Source organism: Podarcis melisellensis (assembly GCF_964234715.1).
Source record: "Podarcis melisellensis genome assembly, chromosome: 3".
NCBI lineage: Eukaryota > Metazoa > Chordata > Lepidosauria > Squamata > Lacertidae > Podarcis > Podarcis melisellensis.
Window position 1 is genome coordinate 63238522 of NC_138530.1, and position 20271 is coordinate 63258792.

The window sequence follows — 20271 nt, forward strand, 5'->3', positions numbered from 1 at the left end:
GCACTATGCATACTGAAGGAAATTTATCTTGTTATTTTTATTCTTGCTTTTATTAACATTTTTATCCCACACTTCTTCCCAGGAACCCAAATGACATGCAGGCTTTAACCTCACAGTTAACCCTGCTGGGTTTGCCCAAGTCCAATCTGTGATTTCAGGGTTATCAGCAAAGTATTTTATAAAAGGATGCCATATTTCAACAAAATCGTCTACATCATTTGTATTACTCAATGCATGTAATATCTTCTTTAAAGAAGAGATGACAAGCATTGAATAATAGGGACTCCTGCTTTAAGCTCCTGTTCAGGCAGCCATTATATGAATGAATAATGTAGTATTCTGCGTAATTGCATAATAGTGGATACCTATTCTACCTGAACGTTGCTAAGATCTAACTATGTGGTATATATTGTCAATGCCGTAGGGCTAAAAAAAAAAGGAAAAGGGAAAAAGAAACATGCCTGAACTTCCCTGATGCTATTTGTGGCTGTAAGAAAAATATATTCCTCTGAATGTTTCACTGAAAAAATAGTTGATTTCATATTTTCCTTTTCAGGCCAACTGCTACCCACTGTTTTTAAGTCTCACGCTTGGGGTATCTTGCATACTCTCCTGGAGATGTTCAGCTATCGCATGCACCATATCCAACCTCATTACAGAGTCCAGCTGCTCAGTAACCTTCATTCCTTAGCCGCTGTGGCACAGACTAATCAGAACCAGCTTCATCTGTGGTAAGTGTTGATACTGTAAGTCTATTTCTGCTTTGGAAGCATCACACAGAGCAGAAAACCATGGAAGAGGGATTGGGTCAAAAATGTTTCTAGGCCAAAAGATGATTCAAACACTACAGAACCAACTTTGGCCACAGAGAAGAGAAAGGTGAACCATGTGCCCAGGTTCAGGCAACATGCTAAGATAAAAGGTTGGGCTTAGCTCAGTGCAGAGCTAGAATAAGCAAGATTAGAGAGAAGTGCTGCTGCTAGCTCCTCTCTGGGAGCCCACAAGTGTGCGCAGTCGTGGTACGCTCACCGAGTCATGCAAACCAGCCCAATATGCATTCATGGAAATATGGGTAGTCAATTCAGGGCGAACTCATGTAAAGTGCAAAACTGAAAACTCAAATCTCGTGATTATCAAGTCAATGCTTCCTGAAATAATGCTTGAAGCAAGGTGTTTCCTGCTTTGATTTCCTGCAATTATCATTAAAAACCCTGTTTCTCCCTGAAAACATAGCTAACATATTCTCCTTATAGTGTTGAAAGCACTGCTCTGCGACTGATTACTGCTTTGGGTAGCTCTGAGGTCCAGCCACAATTCACCCGCTTCCTTAATGAACCCAAGACAGTCCTTTCAGCAGAATCGGAGGAACTTAACAGAGCACTAATTTTGACTCTAGCAAGAGCAACGCATGTCACAGGTAACAGTCATTATCTCTCAGTTTTACAGATGGTTTTGAATATATCAAAGGAAAGCACAAGATGTGAGCATTAATACAATACTGTGCGCTAAATTTTTTTTTTACAAGTCTTGAATTCTTTATGCTTTCACTGCATTGTTACAATGCTTGAAGGCGTGAACTGTTATGAGGCCACATCAAGCCTCAGGCTCACATATTACCCCCTCTTCCATCATAGTCACAGTAGGTTTAGAAGCTTTCAGATCCACTTTAAACTAATCACAGCTTGCCATGATCTCTTAACCTGGACAAACTATAGTTATGTAAAATAGGCCACCTTCAAACTATAGTTTATGAAGCTGACTTGTTTTCTCTGACCATAGCTAAGATTAACCACAGTTTAGGATTGAAGTATAACACTAAACTCTGGTTAATCTAAAAGAGAGTCTAGTCAAAATGAATAATTAAATCTGGAAAAGGAAACCTGTGGAGGTCTTGAATTGTTAAGATTACAGTACCAGTAATAATGCATATAGCATCTGTGGGGAATAAAGATGTCTATTGATCAATCCACTATTTGTTTTAGCTATTTAAGTAAGTAATTACATTTAGATGTCTGTCTTAGATTTTTTCACAGGGTCGGATTCCATTCAGGGCACTTGGTGCAAGGATATACTGCAGACCATCATGAGCTTTACTCCCCATAACTGGGCTTCACATACCTTAAGCTGTTTTCCGGCTCCACTTCAGGTAATTTTAAAAAACAGAACCAATTATGCAAGTATGTCTTCACCTTTGAGCAAGTTAGGATGGAAGAACATACTGTTTCTCTTACTTTTTAGAAGTCACCTCACAGTAAAACTACGTGAAGGAAGCTTCCCAACAGTTTTTTTTATATATTTTGGAGGATGAGATTTAAAGGTTTTAAAGGGGTACAGGTTTAAAGGTTTAAACAAGAAAGCACTACCAACAAAATGTACCCCTTATTAGGGATTTTTGCAGAAGTCACATAACAAAACATGTGGCAGGTCAGTTTTGCTTTTAGCCTCGTCTGGTGAAATGAGTATGCTGCTGCCTTCATCTGTGTAGAGAAAGCACTGTCTTTCTAAGAAGGCATTAACAAATCAGAAAAAGAAACCAGACATCACAGGAGCCTAATACCTTTCTTGGGACCAGCTAAAGCAATGGTGAGGAACCTCCACCCTGTGGGCCTCATTAGGCCTGGTTAGGAGTCCTGATTTGGCCTGCAAGGCTGTTTCCCCAGACCACACCTACCTGCCCCACACTGGACATCCTAAGTGATGTCAGGTATAGGCAGGTAAAGACATTGATGCAAAGAAACAGTCAGGACCTTAAACTGCCTTCTGCAGGGCTCCCTCTCACTAATAGAAAACCCCACTAGGATTAGCTGTACCAAGTAGTTCCCCATCTGGGATTCCCTAGTGTAGGCCTTGAGAGCCATTCCTTTTGAAGTAAGTTTGCATGCCATTTGTATTCAAGAGCTGTTCCCTTTGAAAGTGAGCCCATTTCCAGTTGTCATCTGAGGTCATAATGACATCAGGTGAGTGACGTGTGGACAGCCTCATCCACCTATTAAAGTTGAGCCACGGGTGTTGGGGAAAAGGAAGGATTCAGCCTAGCCATGTCCAGTTCCTCCATCATGAAACAGTGCGCTTCAAACTCTCCAGAAGTCGTCTTCATACTGAATAGTTAGCAAAAGGGGTTGGAGGAGAGGAAAAAGCTGGGCATGGTGTAGGACCCCTGCAGTCCACATTGTCAGAGACTTGAGATGAGATGTGGGAGGCATTAGACATAACTAGATTAGTGTTTGCTAGATGCAAAATGATTACAGGATGCAAGGTTTCTGAGATAATTGTTCCCTCCACAACCCAATATTCTAAAAATATTTAATCAGTTACTCAGGCCTGTCTCTGGCACAAATTGGAACACATGGCTCCCTTGTGAGAAAGCAAGCCAGAAAAGTGGCAGTCTTTATATTGGCAATGCTGGAGATTGAGGGGGAAATCAAGAGGGGTCAACTTGGGTGGTATTAGGAAGTGGCTGGAGCCCCAAAATTAAGTCCCATCTTCAGTTAGAAGATTTCTTCCTCCGGGTTTTTAAGATCCCGCTTCTGAATGTCTCTATTATAGAAGCAGAATGACTCACAGTAGTTTGCTTAATTTCAGATGAAATAGGCATTTTCAGATCTGACAATGGATAACAATCCACTTTATTTCAGGCATTCTTCAAACAAAATAATGTACCTCAAGAGAGCCGCTTTAACTTGAAGAAAAACGTGGAAGAGGAGTACCGAAAATGGAAGTCCATGATCAATGAGAATGACATCATCACCCACTTCTCCATGCAGGGCTCCCCACCCCTCTTCCTTTGTCTCCTCTGGAAGATGCTTCTGGAGACTGATCACATTAACCAAATTGGTTACAGGTTAGTTATTTCAAGATAGATTGTTTCTGGCATGGTAGATTTGTGCAGAACATTCTAAGCAGAGGTACATTTCAGTTAGCACACTAGTAAAAGGAAACATAACATATTTGCCAAAGATGGGGGTTTCTGCAGCTGCCCAGGGTTAAATGGTTCATCCCCTAGGCATTCATTATGTATAATGTTAATAGTCTGCTAGGCGTATCCTGAAAGACCAAATTCATTATCAGTGCAAATCAATACAAAGTGGGCTGCTGCAGACCTATCTACTAACTCCAGAGGAAATCTATTTTTGGACAGAAGGGGCTATAATCACCACTCTATTTTTAGTGCAGGTTTTTATCAGTTCTGCCCTACTTCATGCATTTTGAGAGTAAATGTTCTAAAAATAGTAGCTCTCTAGAGGTTGGTTGGTTGATAATGGTAGCCTTAGGTAGAGTATCTATATTTAGCAGTCCATGTTGTTAAATTAATTCTGCATTTGCCACCATTGCATTTTTCTATCCTGTTTGTTAGGGTATTGGAAAGAATCGGAGCCAGAGCTCTGGTGGCTCATGTAAGGACATTTGCAGATTTCTTGGTCTATGAATTTTCCACATCAGCTGGGGGCCAGCAGCTCAATAAGTGTATTGAGATTCTCAATGACATGGTGTGGAAATACAACATTGTGACACTGGACCGATTGATTTTATGTTTGGTAAGTAACGCCACAACAGAGGATACCTCTTGTATGACGACCATAAAACTAATAGTCCTAAGTTGGTGAAATTCTGGGGAGTTCCTCACAATTCCTTTTTGTTTTTACCACGCTGAACGATTATGATACATCAGCACCTCACTGCTCACTCCTAACTAGGTCATTTATGAACAATTTAAAAAGCTGATCATAGGGACAAGTTGCATTTTTTGTTAGAAAATTAGTAATTTCACATTTGAGTTCTTTAAGTAGTCTAGTGGATGCTACCTGGACCCAGTGATTTGTTCATATTTTTACAACTATTTCCCTCAGCTCCTCAGACACTCTGAGAAAGTACATTCAAGCACAAGGATCAACCCCACATTTTCCACAGTGACAGCAGATGCAAAGAAGATATAATTGTCTCTTTGGTCGTCTCTGTCATGCCCACTATATATCTTACATGTTTTTTCTTTTTAGCTATTGCTGATTTTAATCATCTGAATATTGTTAAATATCTGTTTTAACTGTTTTTATTGATAGTTTCAAAGTTTCATTTTATATTTTTGTAAACTGCTTAAAGGTTTTTAACAATCAAACAATGCACAAATTGTGTGAGATAAATAAATATCCATGCACTCCTTTAAAACCAACCATTCCAACTTGCTCATCTTGGCTTGGAGACATCTAGCATTAGCATATATACGCCTATGCACAGTGTGGCTCTCTCCAAACATCTCTGGCTCATGTGTTACAGATTTGACTCACAAATTTATTTCCCTCCATGAGCCACAAATGTTTAATTTGTAGTATTTTGCTGTCCTCTTAGATGCTTTTTATCCACTTCATTTCAGGCAATGCGCAGTCATGAGGGCAACGAAGCCCAAGTGTGCTACTTCATCATTCAGTTGCTCTTACTGAAACCTAATGATTTCCGAAACCGAGTAAGTGAATTTGTGAAAGACAACTCCCCAGAGCACTGGCTGCAGAATGACTGGCATACGAAACACATGTCTTATCACAAGGTACTTTCGGTTACTTGACTTAGTGGTGAAATACGTAAAGTTAGAATATTGTTTCTAACTTTACCCCTTGTTTCTCAAGGCATTTATTTGTTTGTTACTGCAAATTGCTAGGGGTGTATGGGGTCCTGGGGGGAGGGGGGGGACATGTCATGCTACTTCTGAGGTAGTTTGTCCACCTTGGTCCCCACCCTGCACTCAGCTGCTAAAGCTAGGGCTGCTAAAAGCTGTCAATATGCGACAGCAGCCACACCCAGGGAATGGCTTAGACTGGCTGGTTATACCAGGTGAGGGTAGCTGATGGGTCTCAAACCCTGGGTGCTTTAGGGACAAAGACAGGCTCCAACGGATTGAGTGGATGGGACTAATAGGGGCCTAATGGTTGAGAAGGTGGTTTCTGCACATGCTGTAGAGGGGAGTGAGGGGCAGATGGGGCTCATCAACCTGGGAAGGTAGCCCATCTAGGAGAAGGAAACTCTGATCTTAAACGTCCTCTGCCTTGCAAGATACCCTTGAGAGAAGAAAGGGTTAAGGAGCAAACCATACACAGATCCAGAGGGGAGTCCATCCTTATGGCAGCTCTTGCAGCCAAGCTGGTACCAAACGTATTGCTCTGTTTTCCTTTGGTCCACATTAGCCTAGGACCTCCATGCACACTGCCCAGGCTGGAGGTCACTTCAGTGCTGCTAATGCATCAGTTTGACTTCACCGCTGGACAAATGCTAACAACTGCAATTTGCTTAATACCAAGATTAGTTTTCTTATGAGAAAGGCTGGCAGTATTTCACATTTGAACTGGGAGTATAGTTGGAAAACAGGCAGATGTTACAGGCAAAGACACACGCAAAACCATTTCAAGGCTGGGGAATATTATGGGAGTTGAGGATGCTAGGCCAATCCTTACCACCTAGAACACATCAGGACTTGAAAGGTGTGGTAGCTTTTGTTTACTGCATGTGTAGATATACCCAGCCACAGTGAACTGCCTGAGATGTGGGCTTTGAGGCTGAAATCACCCTAAGGCTTACCTGCATTCATCTCACTGCTTCAAAAACCACCCCCTTCCCCAGTGGCAAAAAAAATGCCTATTCATTTTCTTAGCAGCAGCACCCCGCCTGAGGTTAGAAATCTTTAAAAGCCCTTGTAGCGGGGGGGATCTGCATTCAGAACATTTAGAGAATAAAATATTAGGTTTGGAATGTTACTAAAGCAAGGCAGATAAATTAATATTTAAAAAACTTTTCCCTCCACAGAGGTATCCTGAAAAGTTATATTTTGAAGGGTTAGCAGAGCAAGTCAACCCTCCAGTACAAATCCAGCCCCAGTACTTGCCAATATACTTTGGAAATGTGTGTCTCCGTTTCCTGCCAGTATTTGACATTGTGATTCACAGATTTCTGGAACTCCTTCCAGTGTCCAAATCACTGGAGACTTTACTAGATCATCTAGGAGGCTTATACAAATTCCATGGTAAGTTTCTTTTCCTCCGCTTTTTCGGTAAATACCTGAATTACTTTGTAAACTGAGTGGATGATAAACAATATCACCAATGAAGCGTTGTTTGTGTCTGAGTCTTGTTCCAGCTGTGCTAATTTTGCTTGTCTCACCAGCATAGTAAAGGAGTAATTGCATATGGCTTCGTCAGACTTGCTGGGGGGGGGGGACCCCTACACCTAGGAAGACTATGGAAACTGCAGGCCTGTTCAAAAGTCTGTGTCAATATACATTTTAAAAATGGCAGCCGACCTGGTATGATAGCATCCATGTTTGGCTGAGCCAAAACTGCAGGCACATATGTGCAGATGTCAAGTTCTGTCCGTGTTGATGTTTAGTGTTGGAAAAATTCTGCATGTTACAAAGCAGATGTATGCATGCTGAGTCCCCCCCCCCCCCCCCCCGCTACCAGCCCCGGCAAGCATATTGAAGCAAAGTCGAAGTCTTTGTATGTAGTCAAACGCCATGCATGCATCAAAGCTCATGAGGTTGCAGGAAAGAGCTAATTGGGGTGGTCGTCTTTTGAAATAGCTGGGGAGAGAAGTATGAGGCTGGATTGTTGATGTTTCCAATTGCTTCAAAAGCTGAGAAGCCATAAAGATTAGTAGTTCAGTAATGAGGGACAACATGAATTGTAATAGTCACCATGCTGAGTAGACCGCTAATAACAGCCACACATAACTTCCCTCCCTTTTTGAGAACAAGGATTAAGAAAAAGGTATTAATCCCTCGTGGCTTAAAAATAAATCCAAATTATGTGATCAAACAGCTTAAATTTGAGATAAATGCAAAATAGATTATGTTGGCATTTGTATTTACTCTGCACGTGAAACTTTGGGTTTTTTTGCCTCGATTTTTTTTAAAGCATTTTATGAACTAAAGGGGCATGGAAAATGGACAGAATTTTTCAGATTTTGACACTACCAGATTTTCCCTTTTTTGGTGTGCTTGTTGCTATATACCGTATTTTTCGCACCATAGGACGCACTTTTTCCCCTCCAAAAATGAAGGGGAAATGTGTGTGCGTCCTATGGTGTGAATGCAGGCTTTCGCTGAAGCCTGGAGAGTGAGAGGGGTCGGTGCGCACCGACCCCTCACGCTCTCCAGGCTTCGCACACCTCTCCGCAAGCAGCGGGAGCCCAGCGCTGGGCTCCCGCTGCTTGCGGAGTTGCCAGCATGCCGAAGCCTGCGCACGCTGAGATCAGCGCGCCCAGGCTTCGCGGACCTCTCCGCAAGCAGCGGGAGCGCTCCCACGGCTTGCAGAGAGCTGCCTGTTTGGGGGCTGGGGTCGGGGGAAGCTCGAGCTTCCCCCGCCCCAGCCCCGTGCCTGGGGGGGAAATAATTTTTCCCCCTTTATTTCCCTCCCAAAAAACTGGGTGCGCCCTATGGTCCGGTGCGCCCTATGGTGCGAAAAATACGGTAGGTTGCTTTAGGAAACCTCATACATTACCATGTAAGCATTTAAACACTCCTGCTTAGAATCTTGCTCAAATCACTATGAAGCATCTTTTGAGACTGTTCTTTATTGTCACTGATAATGAGCATATCCTGTTATAATAATCTGGAAAAGCCAGAGACTAGCAATTCTTTCCAATGTGATTAATGTATATTGATGTTTGTCTAATCTAAGGCCTTTAATCCAATCCTGTCACAGTAAAGTATTTGCAGAATTGTCCTCTAGGATGACCTTATTCCACGTTTTGGTCACTATTACATGCTCTTTCCAATTCCAAACACCCAAATATTATTCTCTGGGTTTGGAGAAATATTTGAGTTACCAGTGCCAATGCTGCATGCATTAGAAAAAATGGGGAAGAAATGCTTTAGCCAGAAATGCTACTTAGAGGTGTATTAGGGTTACCACTAGGGACGCGGTTGGCGCTGTGGATAAAACCTCAGCGCCTAGGGCTTGCCGATTGCATGGTCAGCGGTTCGAATCCCCGCGATGGGATGAGCTCCCGTCTTTCGGTCCCAGCTCCTGCCCACCTAGCAGTTTGAAAGCACTCGTAAGTGCAAGTAGATAAATAGGTACCGCTTTATAGCGGCGTTTCCGTGTGCTGCGCTGGTGCTGGCTTGCCAGCTGCAGCTTTGTCACGCTGGCCACGTGACCCAGAAGTGTCTCCGGACAGCGCTGGCCCCCGGCCTCTTAAGTGAGATGGGCGCACAACCCTAGAGTCGGACACGACTGGCCCATACGGGCAGGGGTACCTTTACCTTTTAGGGTTACCGCAGAGATTATCATTAAAAGATGTGATTTATTATCGCATAAAGAGAATGAGCACACAAAATTTATTTCTAACATGAGCCTAGCTTGAGATTTTTTCTGGTTTTTCACAATCCAGGGTTAATCAAAGAGGCAACAGGTACTACTACTCGTTTGAACTTCTGCCTTTGATTCTTAAAGCTACAAGCATGGCTACGTGTACATACAGCGATTCAGCGAGAATTTTTAAAAAATGCATTCTGTGATGCTGGCTGCACACATTTAGCTTCGTACAAATCTCAGCTTCTATTATTATGAAAACTGCAAGCTAGTCCTTGCGGTTGTATACATATTCTTGAAAGTGTGTGGGCAAAACAAGTTGATATCTTTGAAGCTCCTACAGTGAGGGAAGTAAAGTATACAAGATAGCAAAAATTGCAGGCTAAATTTTCCCCAAACTGAGAGATGACCAGATAGCATTATTTATATTTGGTACAAATCCCAGACTTATTGGAACAGAGCTTGGATTGCCTGAATGAAGGTTTAGTTTTATAACGTGAATTAAACACAGACTTGGCTCTAAGTTTGTGAACCCATCTGTTCTCCTCTTGGCAGATCGTCCAGTGACCTACCTGTACAACACTCTTCACTACTATGAGGGGCACCTCCGGGAGAGGATGAACCTCAAACGAAAGCTCGTCCATGCCATCATTGGCTCCCTCAAAGACAATCGGCCACAAGGGTGGTGCTTAAGTGATACTTACCTCAAATGTGGTATGAATGCACGAGAAGATAACCTGTGGATTCCTGAAGATATTTATTATTGCAAATTGATTGCAAGACTGGTTGACAATATCCTTTTTTTAAAAAAAAGGAAAAAATGTGAAATATCAGGCTGCATCCAAATAACTATTCTCATTATAATGAATTGGTAAATGGCTATGCTCTGGTGCCATTTTCTAGTGCCTCAGCCCGCCCACAGATTTTTATCAAATTACTACTGCAAAATAAGTAGAACATGCATATTTTTAACTCTTTTCATGTATTAAATATGTGTAGCTGTCATCCCAAGCATTGGCAGGTTCACCAGAAGTAAACCCTACTGAGTTGAGCCAGACTGGTTTCTTTCTAATTATTTTCCTTTGCTCAATTGACAATTTTAATATTTATTGTAAACCACTTAATATTTTTTCTTTACAACCAAGCAGTACATAAATTTTGTTAAATAAATAAGCACACTTGGAATTTCAGCCTAAGTAAAATTTGTAAATCCAAAAGATCACAGGACCAGTCATTTTCTTAACAAACCACCTTTAGTTCCTTGAACTGGGGAAACCGGCTCAGAATTTCTAATACACTGCATTGCATTATTTGGTGGAGAACACAAAAGTGTACAACGCATCATACTCTAACTGTGATGCTCCTGATAGGATGCTAACTTCTTGTTCTAATGGCTGCTTCCTAGTTTCTATAACTGTTCATTTACCTTAATCGCTGTCACCGATGGCTGGCAAATCATCTAGCCCATTCCCAAACTGTGACTGGAGGTTCAATGAATTTCCCAACCCAGCTGCCCACGCTCTCCATGTTACCTGTGTCGAACTCATGGCATTGACTGTGCCAGGAAAGGATGTGGGCAATGCCCTCCTCAATGTTGTGCTGAAAAGGTATGTGAAACTTTCTGAAAGGTGGGGGTGGGGGACAGTGTTGTGAAGTTAGGGGCCTGTTAACATATTGCAAAATGTTGTCTAATATCTGTCAAAATGGAAAGATTCCCAGGAACCAAATCACAGAATTGGGGAGCTGGAAGGAACCTTGAAGATTGTCTAGTCTGCAGCCTTGGCGTTATCAGCATCACGCCCTAACCAACTGAGCTAACCATATTTAGTTGATTTCAATGCATCAGTTCCTTTAAAGTGCCTTTGCCAAAATATTAAATAAAAGAATCATGGTCTCTCTCTCTCTCCCCCTTCGGTTCTTATAGTCAGCCTTTAGTGCCCAGAGACAATATCACAGCTTGGATGAACGCAATTGGACTCATCATCACTGCGTTACCTGTAAGTTGACTTGCATTTTGAATTCTGATTTAAGTGAAGAGAAAGCATGCTAAAACATCAACCCCTGTACAAGAAGTATAATACGGACGTTAGGGTAACGTTGTTCATTTTTCTTAGTTTTGACTGTAAGTTTGTTCAACTGAATTTGGGTGTGAAGAATCAAAGACAGAGTATGGTGCATCTGAAGCAATTCAGAAAATTGGACACCTTGAGCAGTGTAGAAATTGCTTAGGGTTGCTATTTGAAGAACTCTTAAATGTTTGTTATTAAAACTCAGTTTCCTGCAGCAGTAACTAAGTTGCCATTTGATGCAAACATGGTTCTCCACACATGGGCTTGTGTTTTTTACATTCCCATGCTACAACAATGTGGTGTAGGGTGGAGCCAGAAGAGAGTGGTAATCACGTTCCTAAAACATTAGAATTGGGCCACAATGTCCTGATGATGTGAAGTTGCTTTGGCTCTCTTTTCCCAGGAGCCCTACTGGATTGTCCTTCACGAACGGATTGTGAGTGTTATCAACAGTCCTAGCTTGACTTCGGAGACCGAATGGGTTGGTTACCCATTCCAGCTGTTTGACTTCACAGCTTGCCATCAGTCTTACTCCGAGATGTGCTGTAGTTACACTCTGGCATTGGCACATGCAGTCTGGCACCATTCAAGCATTGGCCAGCTTTCCCTCATTCCAAAGTAGGTGTCATGGATTGGCTGGATGAAGAAGAGTGGTGGGAGGCACCAGCTGGGGAAACCCCAGAGGAGGAAGGCTCAGAGCCAGAGGACCGGTGGTGGGACACAGAGGAGCAGTCTGAAGGAGTGGATTGTAGGGGGGAGATTTCAGATGCTGAAGGGACAACAGGGTTTAGTAAGCAGGAAGAGCCCGGGACAGGAAGCAGCTCAGACTCTGAGGCTGGAGCAGGAGGGGGTGTCAAGGGACTGTTGAAGAACACAGAGTCTCCCTCTTCTGTTGCAACAAGCTCCCTTCTCACCTGGTTTCCAAGAACTTGCAAAGTAATGAGAAGAGCAGAACAGAGGTGCCCAGACACAGTTTGAGACTGTTTGGGAAACACCTGAGGAGGAGCCTTAGAGATGGTGAAGGCAGGGACCTTCAGTCCTGGCAACTGCTTCATAGGAGCAAGACCTACTGGGGAGTGTTGCTGAGAACAAGTATGTTCAGTTCCTTGAATAAAGAGTTAACTTCACTGACAACAAAGATATGCTTCCTTTTTCGCTGACCTGACTCCCACCATGACAGGCATACTCTATATGATCTCTGAATATTATTTTCAGCCAAATAAAAATGTGCTCCTTGTATATAAAACCACATATAGCCATAAAACATAGCTGATAGGTAGATATCCTCTGTTAAGTGTGTGTCAGAATATTTGATTGTATGCATCTTAATATTATTAGCGGCACTTGCCTCTTAACAGAATTTGGTAAATTTCAGGGTATAAAATATAAAACAAAAAAACTAATAAAAGCACTAACTTAATATAATTTCTAACATATTACAGGTTTCTCACTGAAGTATTGATACCAGTAGTAAAGACGGAATTTCAGTTACTCTACGTGTATCACCTGGTTGGTCCATTCCTACAGCGGTTCCAGCAGGAGAGGACAAGATGCATGCTAGAGGTATGTGAGATCAAGAGAAATTGCTGCAGTGTTCATCAGAAGAGTAGGACAGCAAGCTTTTGGACTCTGCTAAATACTGCCTTTCTGGTGAGGCTTTCCATGCAAACATTAACCTTGCTCTCCTATCCTTCCAACAAAATTAGTTCAACAAAGCGATAGTTTGTATATCTTTCATTGTGTTTACTCCTCCATCCTCTTTGGAGGACTTCCAATATAACATTTGCAGTGAAGCAAGTTAGTTGGAGGTTTAATATACCCCTGCCATAGTCATAGGTGCAAGAGAACATATATCACATAATTATGTAATTTTGGGATATCTTACAAAATCTTTTGGATATTTCCTTTTCTTTGCTGCCCATTTGCTTTTGTCAGTTTGTTGAAAGAAACACAGCCCAGTTCTCCTGAAATCACCACAGGCACAGCCTCAAATTATATGGACTTTGCATTCAGTCACAGCAGAAAGCAAATTACAGTATTCATCAGCTTGTCTCTTCAAGCACAACGAAGGAGTTTTAAAATAAACTCTCCAGGACATTTTCAGTGTCCTAAAATTAATTATGCTTATGCCATAAGTAGCTAAACAAAGCTGACTTCAAGCTCTGTCTTTGAAGACAGGAAGGAACATCTGTGCCTTTTAAACTCTGCTTTCTGTAGTAAGCCAAGCAGAGCAAGAGATATGAAAAGTGCATAATTAGCTTATTCTCTGCTATTTTTCCTGTCATCTTTGAAGAATAAAAATTCCTGAGTTCTTCTCCTAGAAGTGAGGGTTACTGCCATGGCGCCACCAATTTTCATTTGCCAGCTCTGAAACCCCCATATGGCTATGGATTGATGAGTTCATCTTAAACAAAAGAAGCCCCAAATTTAGATAAAGACTAATTTTAAAAAATGTCCACCAGAAATGCCCTCGTGGTTCTTTAGTAGACCACAGAACACCAGTGTATCTGGCAAACACATATCCACTAAACTATATACAGTTGTCTATCCCATTACCTCTCATTATCAAAGCTCAGTCCTTTTGCAGAATGCTTCAGTAGTATATCTGTATGCAAGATTCAGGCCACTTTATTTTAAATTGAAAGAATGTGATCTGTTGTTTTTAATAAACTGTTACAAGATCTACAGTGGTTCTCAAAGAGTGTCATACACCACTGTGGTGGGAAGATTCAAGGACAATCAATATTATATTTTGGGAATGATTCACGTTCTTACATAGCTACATTGTTTATAATATGATCATGGGGCATTCAAAAAAGTATAAAGTGGGGAGGTGGGTGGCACTGTGGTCTAAACCATTGAGCCTCTTGGGCTTGCCACAACGGGGTGAGCTCCCATCGCTCTGTCCCAGCTCCTGCCAACCTAGCAGTTCGAAAGCACACCAGTGCAAGTAGATAAATAGGTACTGCTGCTGCAGGAAGGTAGACAGTGTTTCCATGCGCTCTGGTTTCTGTCACAGTGTTCTGTTGCGCCAGAAGCAGTTTAGTCATGCTGGCCACATGACCTGGAAAGCTGTCTGTGGACAAATGCTGGCTCCCTTGGCCTAAAAGTGAAAGAGCGCCACACCCCGTAGTCGCCTTTGACTGGACTTAACTGTCCAGGGGTCCTTTACCTATTATAAAGTAGTGTTACAAATCTAGCACTGCTAGTTGTTTCTTTTTTCTTATCCATGAAAACTTTTAGGCTTGTTGCAAGCAAATTTTTATTCTGAAAGCTTGACCCAGAGAAAAAGCTTGAGAACCACTGAACCATAGGCTTCTGCCCCTGCTTGCACTGCTCACCGTCCTCAGCTCACCAACTCCATGCATATTCAGTACAGTTTTTGTTTGTGTGGCAATAGATTGGAGTAGCTTTTTATGAAATGCTTCTGGAAGTGGACCAATGCAACACACATCTCAACTACATGGATCCGATATGTGATTTCCTGTATCATGTGAAGTACATGTTTACTGGAGACAGTGTAAAAGACCAAGTAAGTGACGGAAAACCGGAAGTTCCTCTTTTGTATTTTTTGCCAAGTCTCTCTTCTTTTGCTTTATTTTCTCTTTCTCTTTCCTTTCTTTATTTCTATTGTCCCTCTCTTTCATTCTTCTTTTTTTATATTTCGTAGCCCTAATATCACTGTATTATGGGAAAATGTCAGTTAAGAAATTTTACATACTAGAATTATATTTTGTTTTCTATTTTAAATCTTGAAGTGAGTCAATGGAAATAGCATAAAAACTATTTAAAACCAATGAAGAATCTTTTTTTTTTTAAAATAATTTTTATTAGGTTTATAATGTACAAAATTCAAATTCCAAAATACATGTTTCCATAAATCTAGTGGACTCCCCCCATCTTCCGGACACTGCATTCTCTGTAAAACCAAAACCTCAGCAATTTGTTAACTTATTTTAAACATAATAATATATCTTCCATTTTATCGTGATATCTGGTCTCTAAACATTTCAATCCAAATCCATTAATTTTTAGTTTCAACACAATAAAATTATTTCATTACACCACTTCTGTCTTGTTGTGCCTTATTTACCAATTCAAAGATTTACCAATACTGAAGCTATAATTTCCTAGAGAGAAGCATTTTTTAACATTCATACAACTTATAATGCTTTTTCAAATAGTCCTTAAATTTTTCCCAAACTTCCTCCGTTTCTTCTTCTCCCGAGTCTCGAATTCTGCCAGTCATTTCAGCCAGTTCCATATAATCCATCAGCTGCGTCTGCCATTCTTCCAGTGTGGGTAGATTTTGTGTCTTCCAGTGCTTTGCCATCAAGATCCTTGCTGCTGTAGTAGCGTACATAAAGAAAGTTCTATCTTTCATAGCCACCCTCTTGTCTACCATGCCCAGGAGGAAGGCCTCCGGTTTCTTGGGTAAGGTGAGTCTAAGCACCTTTTTTAGTTCATTATGTATCATCTCCCAGAAGGCCTTCACCTTCGGGCAGGTCCACCAGAGGTGTAGAAATGTCCCTTCCTCCTCTTTACATTTCCAACATTTATTATCAGACAGGTGATATATCTTTGCAAGCTTGACTGGGGTCATGTACCACCGGTATGTCATTTTCATGATATTTTCCTTCAAGGCACTACATGCCGTGAATTTCATTCCGGTGTTCCATAACCTTTCCCAGTCTTCAAACATAATGTTGTGCCCCAAGTCCTGCGCCCACTTTATCATGGAGGATTTAACAATCTCATCCTGTGTATTCCATTTAAGCAGCAAGTTGTACATTCTCGAAATTAACTTAGATTTTGGCTCAAGCAACTCTGTCTCTAGTTTCGATTTTTCCTCCTGGAAACCCACTTTTTTGTCCGCTTTAAAAACTTCCTGGATTTGAGCATAATGCAACCAATCTCGCACCTTGTTTTTTAACTTTTCCATACTCTGCAACCTCCATTTATCTCCAATTTTTTCAATTATTTCCCAATATTTAGGCCAATGGGCCTCCATATTGAGTCTTTTACGTACTTTGGCCTCCATCGGTGAGAGCCACCTCGGAGTTTTACTCTCCAATAAGTCTTTATATTTTGACCAGACCATAAAAATTGCCCTTCTGACAATATGGTTTTTGAACGATTTATGAACTTTAACCTTGTCGTACCACAAATATGCATGCCACCCAAAAGCATTATCAAATCCCTCCAGGTCAAGGACATCAGTGTTCTCCAACAAAATCCAATCCTTCAACCAGCAGAGGGCTGCAGATTCATAATATAACCTCAAGTCCGGCAGGGCAAATCCCCCTCTTTCTTTCGCATCTGTTAGTATTTTAAACTTTATTCGGGGCTTTTTGCCCTGCCAGACAAATTTAGACATATCCCTCTGCCATTTTCCAAAACATTCCACCTTATCCACGATCTGGAGGGCCTGAAACAAAAATAGCATTTTCGGCAAAACATTCATCTTTATAGCAGCTATTCTGCCCAACAAGGAAAGTTTCAGTCTTGACCATGTTTCCAAGTCTCTTTTGATCTCTGACCAACATTTCTCATAATTATCCTTAAACAAATTCAAATTTTTGGAGGTCAAGTGCACCCCTAAGTACTTTACTTTTTTAACCACATTTAGTTCTGTTTCTTTTCTGAACTCCTCTATTTCGGTAGTTGTCAAGTTTTTTGCTAAAACTTTAGTTTTTTGTTTATTCAGCTTGAATCCCGCCACCCGACCAAAGTCAGAAATTAATTCTAACGCTCTTTTAGTACTAGAGGCTGGCTCCTGTAATGTTAATACCAAGTCATCTGCAAAAGCTTTCAGTTTATATTGTTTCTCTCCGACCACAATTCCCTGTGTCAACCGGTCATTTCTAATCATGTTCAATAGCACCTCCAGGACTGAAATAAACAACAGAGGAGATAAAGGGCACCCCTGTCGTGTCCCTTTTTCAATTTTGAACTCCTCTGTCACCACGTTGTTTACTATCAATTTAGCTTTTTGTTCTGAATAGATTGCTTCTATTCCATTTTCAAACCCCCGCCCTACTCCCATCCTTTCCAAGTTTTTCTTCATAAACATCCAAGAAATGTTGTCAAAGGCTTTCTCCGCATCAATAAAGATCAACACCGCTCTTGTATTTGAGTTAGTCTGTAAAAATTCCAAAATGTCAATGATGTTTCTTGTGTTATCAAATAAATGTCTGCTAGGGAGAAAGCCTGCTTGGTCCTTATGAATCACTTCATTTAATACTTTCTTAAACCTGCTTGCCAAAATGTCTGCAAAGATTTTGTAATCCACATTTAGGAGTGAGATAGGACGGTAGTTTTTAAGTTGAGTTTTTTCAGTTTCTGATTTTGGTATCAACGTGATGAAAGCTTCTTTCCACGTTTCCGGTGCCTTCCTCCCCTCCATAATCTGGTTACAAACTTCCAACAATGGTTGTATCAATGAATCCTTCAATGCCTTATAATATTTGGAAGTAAGCCCATCAGGTCCCGGAGACTTGCCCAGTTGGAGGTTCTGAATGGCGCATTCAATTTCTTGGATTGTAATATTACAGTTCAGGGTTGCTCTCATTTCCTGGGGTATTTTTTTGTAATCCATTAGTTGTGACAAATTGGTCCACCTCCGAGCCTTTTTGTGGCCTTTGTGAATAAAGTTCTTTGAAATATCTCTGGAAACACTTTCTAATTTCCTCGGGTTTCTGAACCATTCTCCCTTCAATCTCTAGATTTGTAACTGTATTAAGTTTTTGTCTCTTTTTCAACTGCCATGCCAACAACTTCCCGCACTTATTAGCAGATTCAAAGGATCTTTGTTTCATTTGTTTAATTTTCCATTCCACCTCTTGATTTATCAGTTTCGAATATTGTGCCTGGAAAAACTTCACTTCTCTCAATACTTCCTTTGATTTAGGCCTGGATCTCAGTTTTTTCTCTCCTTCTCTTATTTTCTCCAAAATCTTCTCCTTCTTTTCATTCCAGAGCCTTTTTTTAATCGTGTTCTGCTGTATTAGAAACCCTCTCATAACTGCTTTACTTGCGTCCCAGATTGTTCTTTTTTCCACGTTTGTCTTTAAGTTTATTTCAAAATAATCCTTTAAAACTTTTTGGGCCTTCTTAACAATCTCCTGATCTCTTAACAAAGCGTCATTCATTCTCCATCTGAAAGATCCGGTTGTATTTAATCTCAATTCCATTCTCAAAGCGTTGTGGTCGGAGCAGGTTTTTGGGCAGATTTCCGCTTTTCTAGTCTTAGGTGCCAGCCCTCTAGTTATCCATATTTGGTCGATTCGCGTCCATGTCATGTGGGCCTCAGAAAAGAAAGTTCCTTCTTTCCCTAGAGGGTTCTTGATCCTCCATATGTCAATCAAATCCAAATTGTCAGTCATTTCGAAAAAGGTTTTTGGTAGTCTGCCGTCTTTCGTTATATTAGCACTTTGCGACTTATCCATATTCACTGAGGCGACGCCGTTCATATCTCCCAACATGATAATGTTGTTGTAATCCAAATAGTCCAGCATAGTCTCATGCAGCTTCTTGAAAAATTCCGATTTTCCATCATTTGGGGCGTATATTCCTAGAATTAAAAACTTTTCTCCTTGTGTCTGAATTTCAATTGCCAAAATTCTACCCTGTTCATCTTTAAATACGAATTTTGGTGACAAGTTCTCCTTTGCATATATCACCACTCCTCTTTTCTTAACTTTGTCCGATGAGATAAATTCTTGGCCTAGCCTTTTGTTAATTAACACTTTTCTGTGGAGTCTTGTCACATGTGTTTCTTGCAGGCAAATAATGTCCAATTGTTCTTTTTTCAAAATATGAAATACTTTTCTCCGTTTTTCTGGAGAATTCCCGCCATTTATGTTCCAACTAAGAAGCTGTAGAGACATCCTGGTCTACTTCTTAAATATCACAGTTGGGTATCTAATTTGTCCTCCGTTCCCGAAGGCTGTGGTGCCGGTCCGCCTCCAGATGGTACGGGTCTTGGTGGTGATCCCGGTGGTGGAGGCCAAGAATCTACAGCTCTCTTTTGGAGGTCCTCCTCGTTGTCGTGTAGGAACTTCTGGTGGTCCTCTGGTGTTTTAATTCTTACCTTCTTTCCTTTATAGGTGAATGATAAACCTTGAGGGAATTCCCACCTGTAAGGGATTGCGTTGTACCTTAACAATTTAGCCAAGTCTGTATATAAAGCTCTAAGGTCCAACAGATATTTAGGAATGTCTCTATAAATTTCTGCCCTTTTACCTTCAACTTCCAGAGATTTTTTAAAATGTTGGCCTAGTATCTTGTCTCTTTCCTCTCTTGTTCTCAAACAAACCAAACAGTCTCTGGACTTGTCTTTCTTAACCGATCTTCCCAATCTGAAGGCCGTCACAATTTTGAAGTCTTTATCTTCCTCAACCCCCCAAAATTTAGAAAACAACTGTGTCAAAAATTCCTCTAGGTTGCCCTGCTCCAGCTCTGGGACGGCCCTCAGCCTAAGATTACATTCCTTACTTTTCAGTTCCACCATTGACAGGTAGGCTTGCTGTTCTCCTACCTGTCTTTTCAGAGGTCTTACTTCCCCTTTGATCTCCTCCACCTTTTTGCACGCTTGCTCAGCTTTTTGATTGGCTTCCGCAGCTAATTTGTAGTTCTCCGCCGTAGCTCCTTGCAATTTCTCAATAGCCTGAGTATGCTGGGAAACCTGATCTGTTAACTTACTGATAGTAGATGTAGCTCTATCAATTTTAGATGACTGATCGTCCACCTTCTTATTCAAAAGTGCCAGTTGTTCCAAAATTTGTTTCAAGACTGGATCAGTTCCTCCAGTTGCCATATCTTCTGTTGCAGGCGTTTCAACTTCTTCCTCCTGCGCCGTCAGCACAGTTGGTACCGAGGATCTGCGTTGATGAGTCAACGTTGTTTGA

At 41.2% G+C, this 20271-nt stretch overlaps 1 protein-coding gene across 2 annotated transcripts in view; it reads left to right on the top strand.

Annotated features, from left to right (window-relative positions):
* Positions 1–20271, top strand: part of MED23 (mediator complex subunit 23) — a 48113-nt gene that overhangs the window by 24840 nt on the left and 3002 nt on the right. For both annotated transcript variants that reach the window (XM_081907050.1, XM_081907051.1), the window contains 13 exons: positions 557–731; positions 1254–1417; positions 2022–2146; positions 3636–3841; positions 4355–4535; positions 5369–5539; positions 6790–7006; positions 9849–10085; positions 10735–10900; positions 11218–11290; positions 11766–11980; positions 12805–12925; positions 14763–14894. In XM_081907050.1, coding sequence (XP_081763176.1) covers positions 557–731; positions 1254–1417; positions 2022–2146; positions 3636–3841; positions 4355–4535; positions 5369–5539; positions 6790–7006; positions 9849–10085; positions 10735–10900; positions 11218–11290; positions 11766–11980; positions 12805–12925; positions 14763–14894 — 2183 coding nt within the window. The remainder of the gene's footprint in view (positions 1–556; positions 732–1253; positions 1418–2021; positions 2147–3635; positions 3842–4354; positions 4536–5368; positions 5540–6789; positions 7007–9848; positions 10086–10734; positions 10901–11217; positions 11291–11765; positions 11981–12804; positions 12926–14762; positions 14895–20271) is intronic.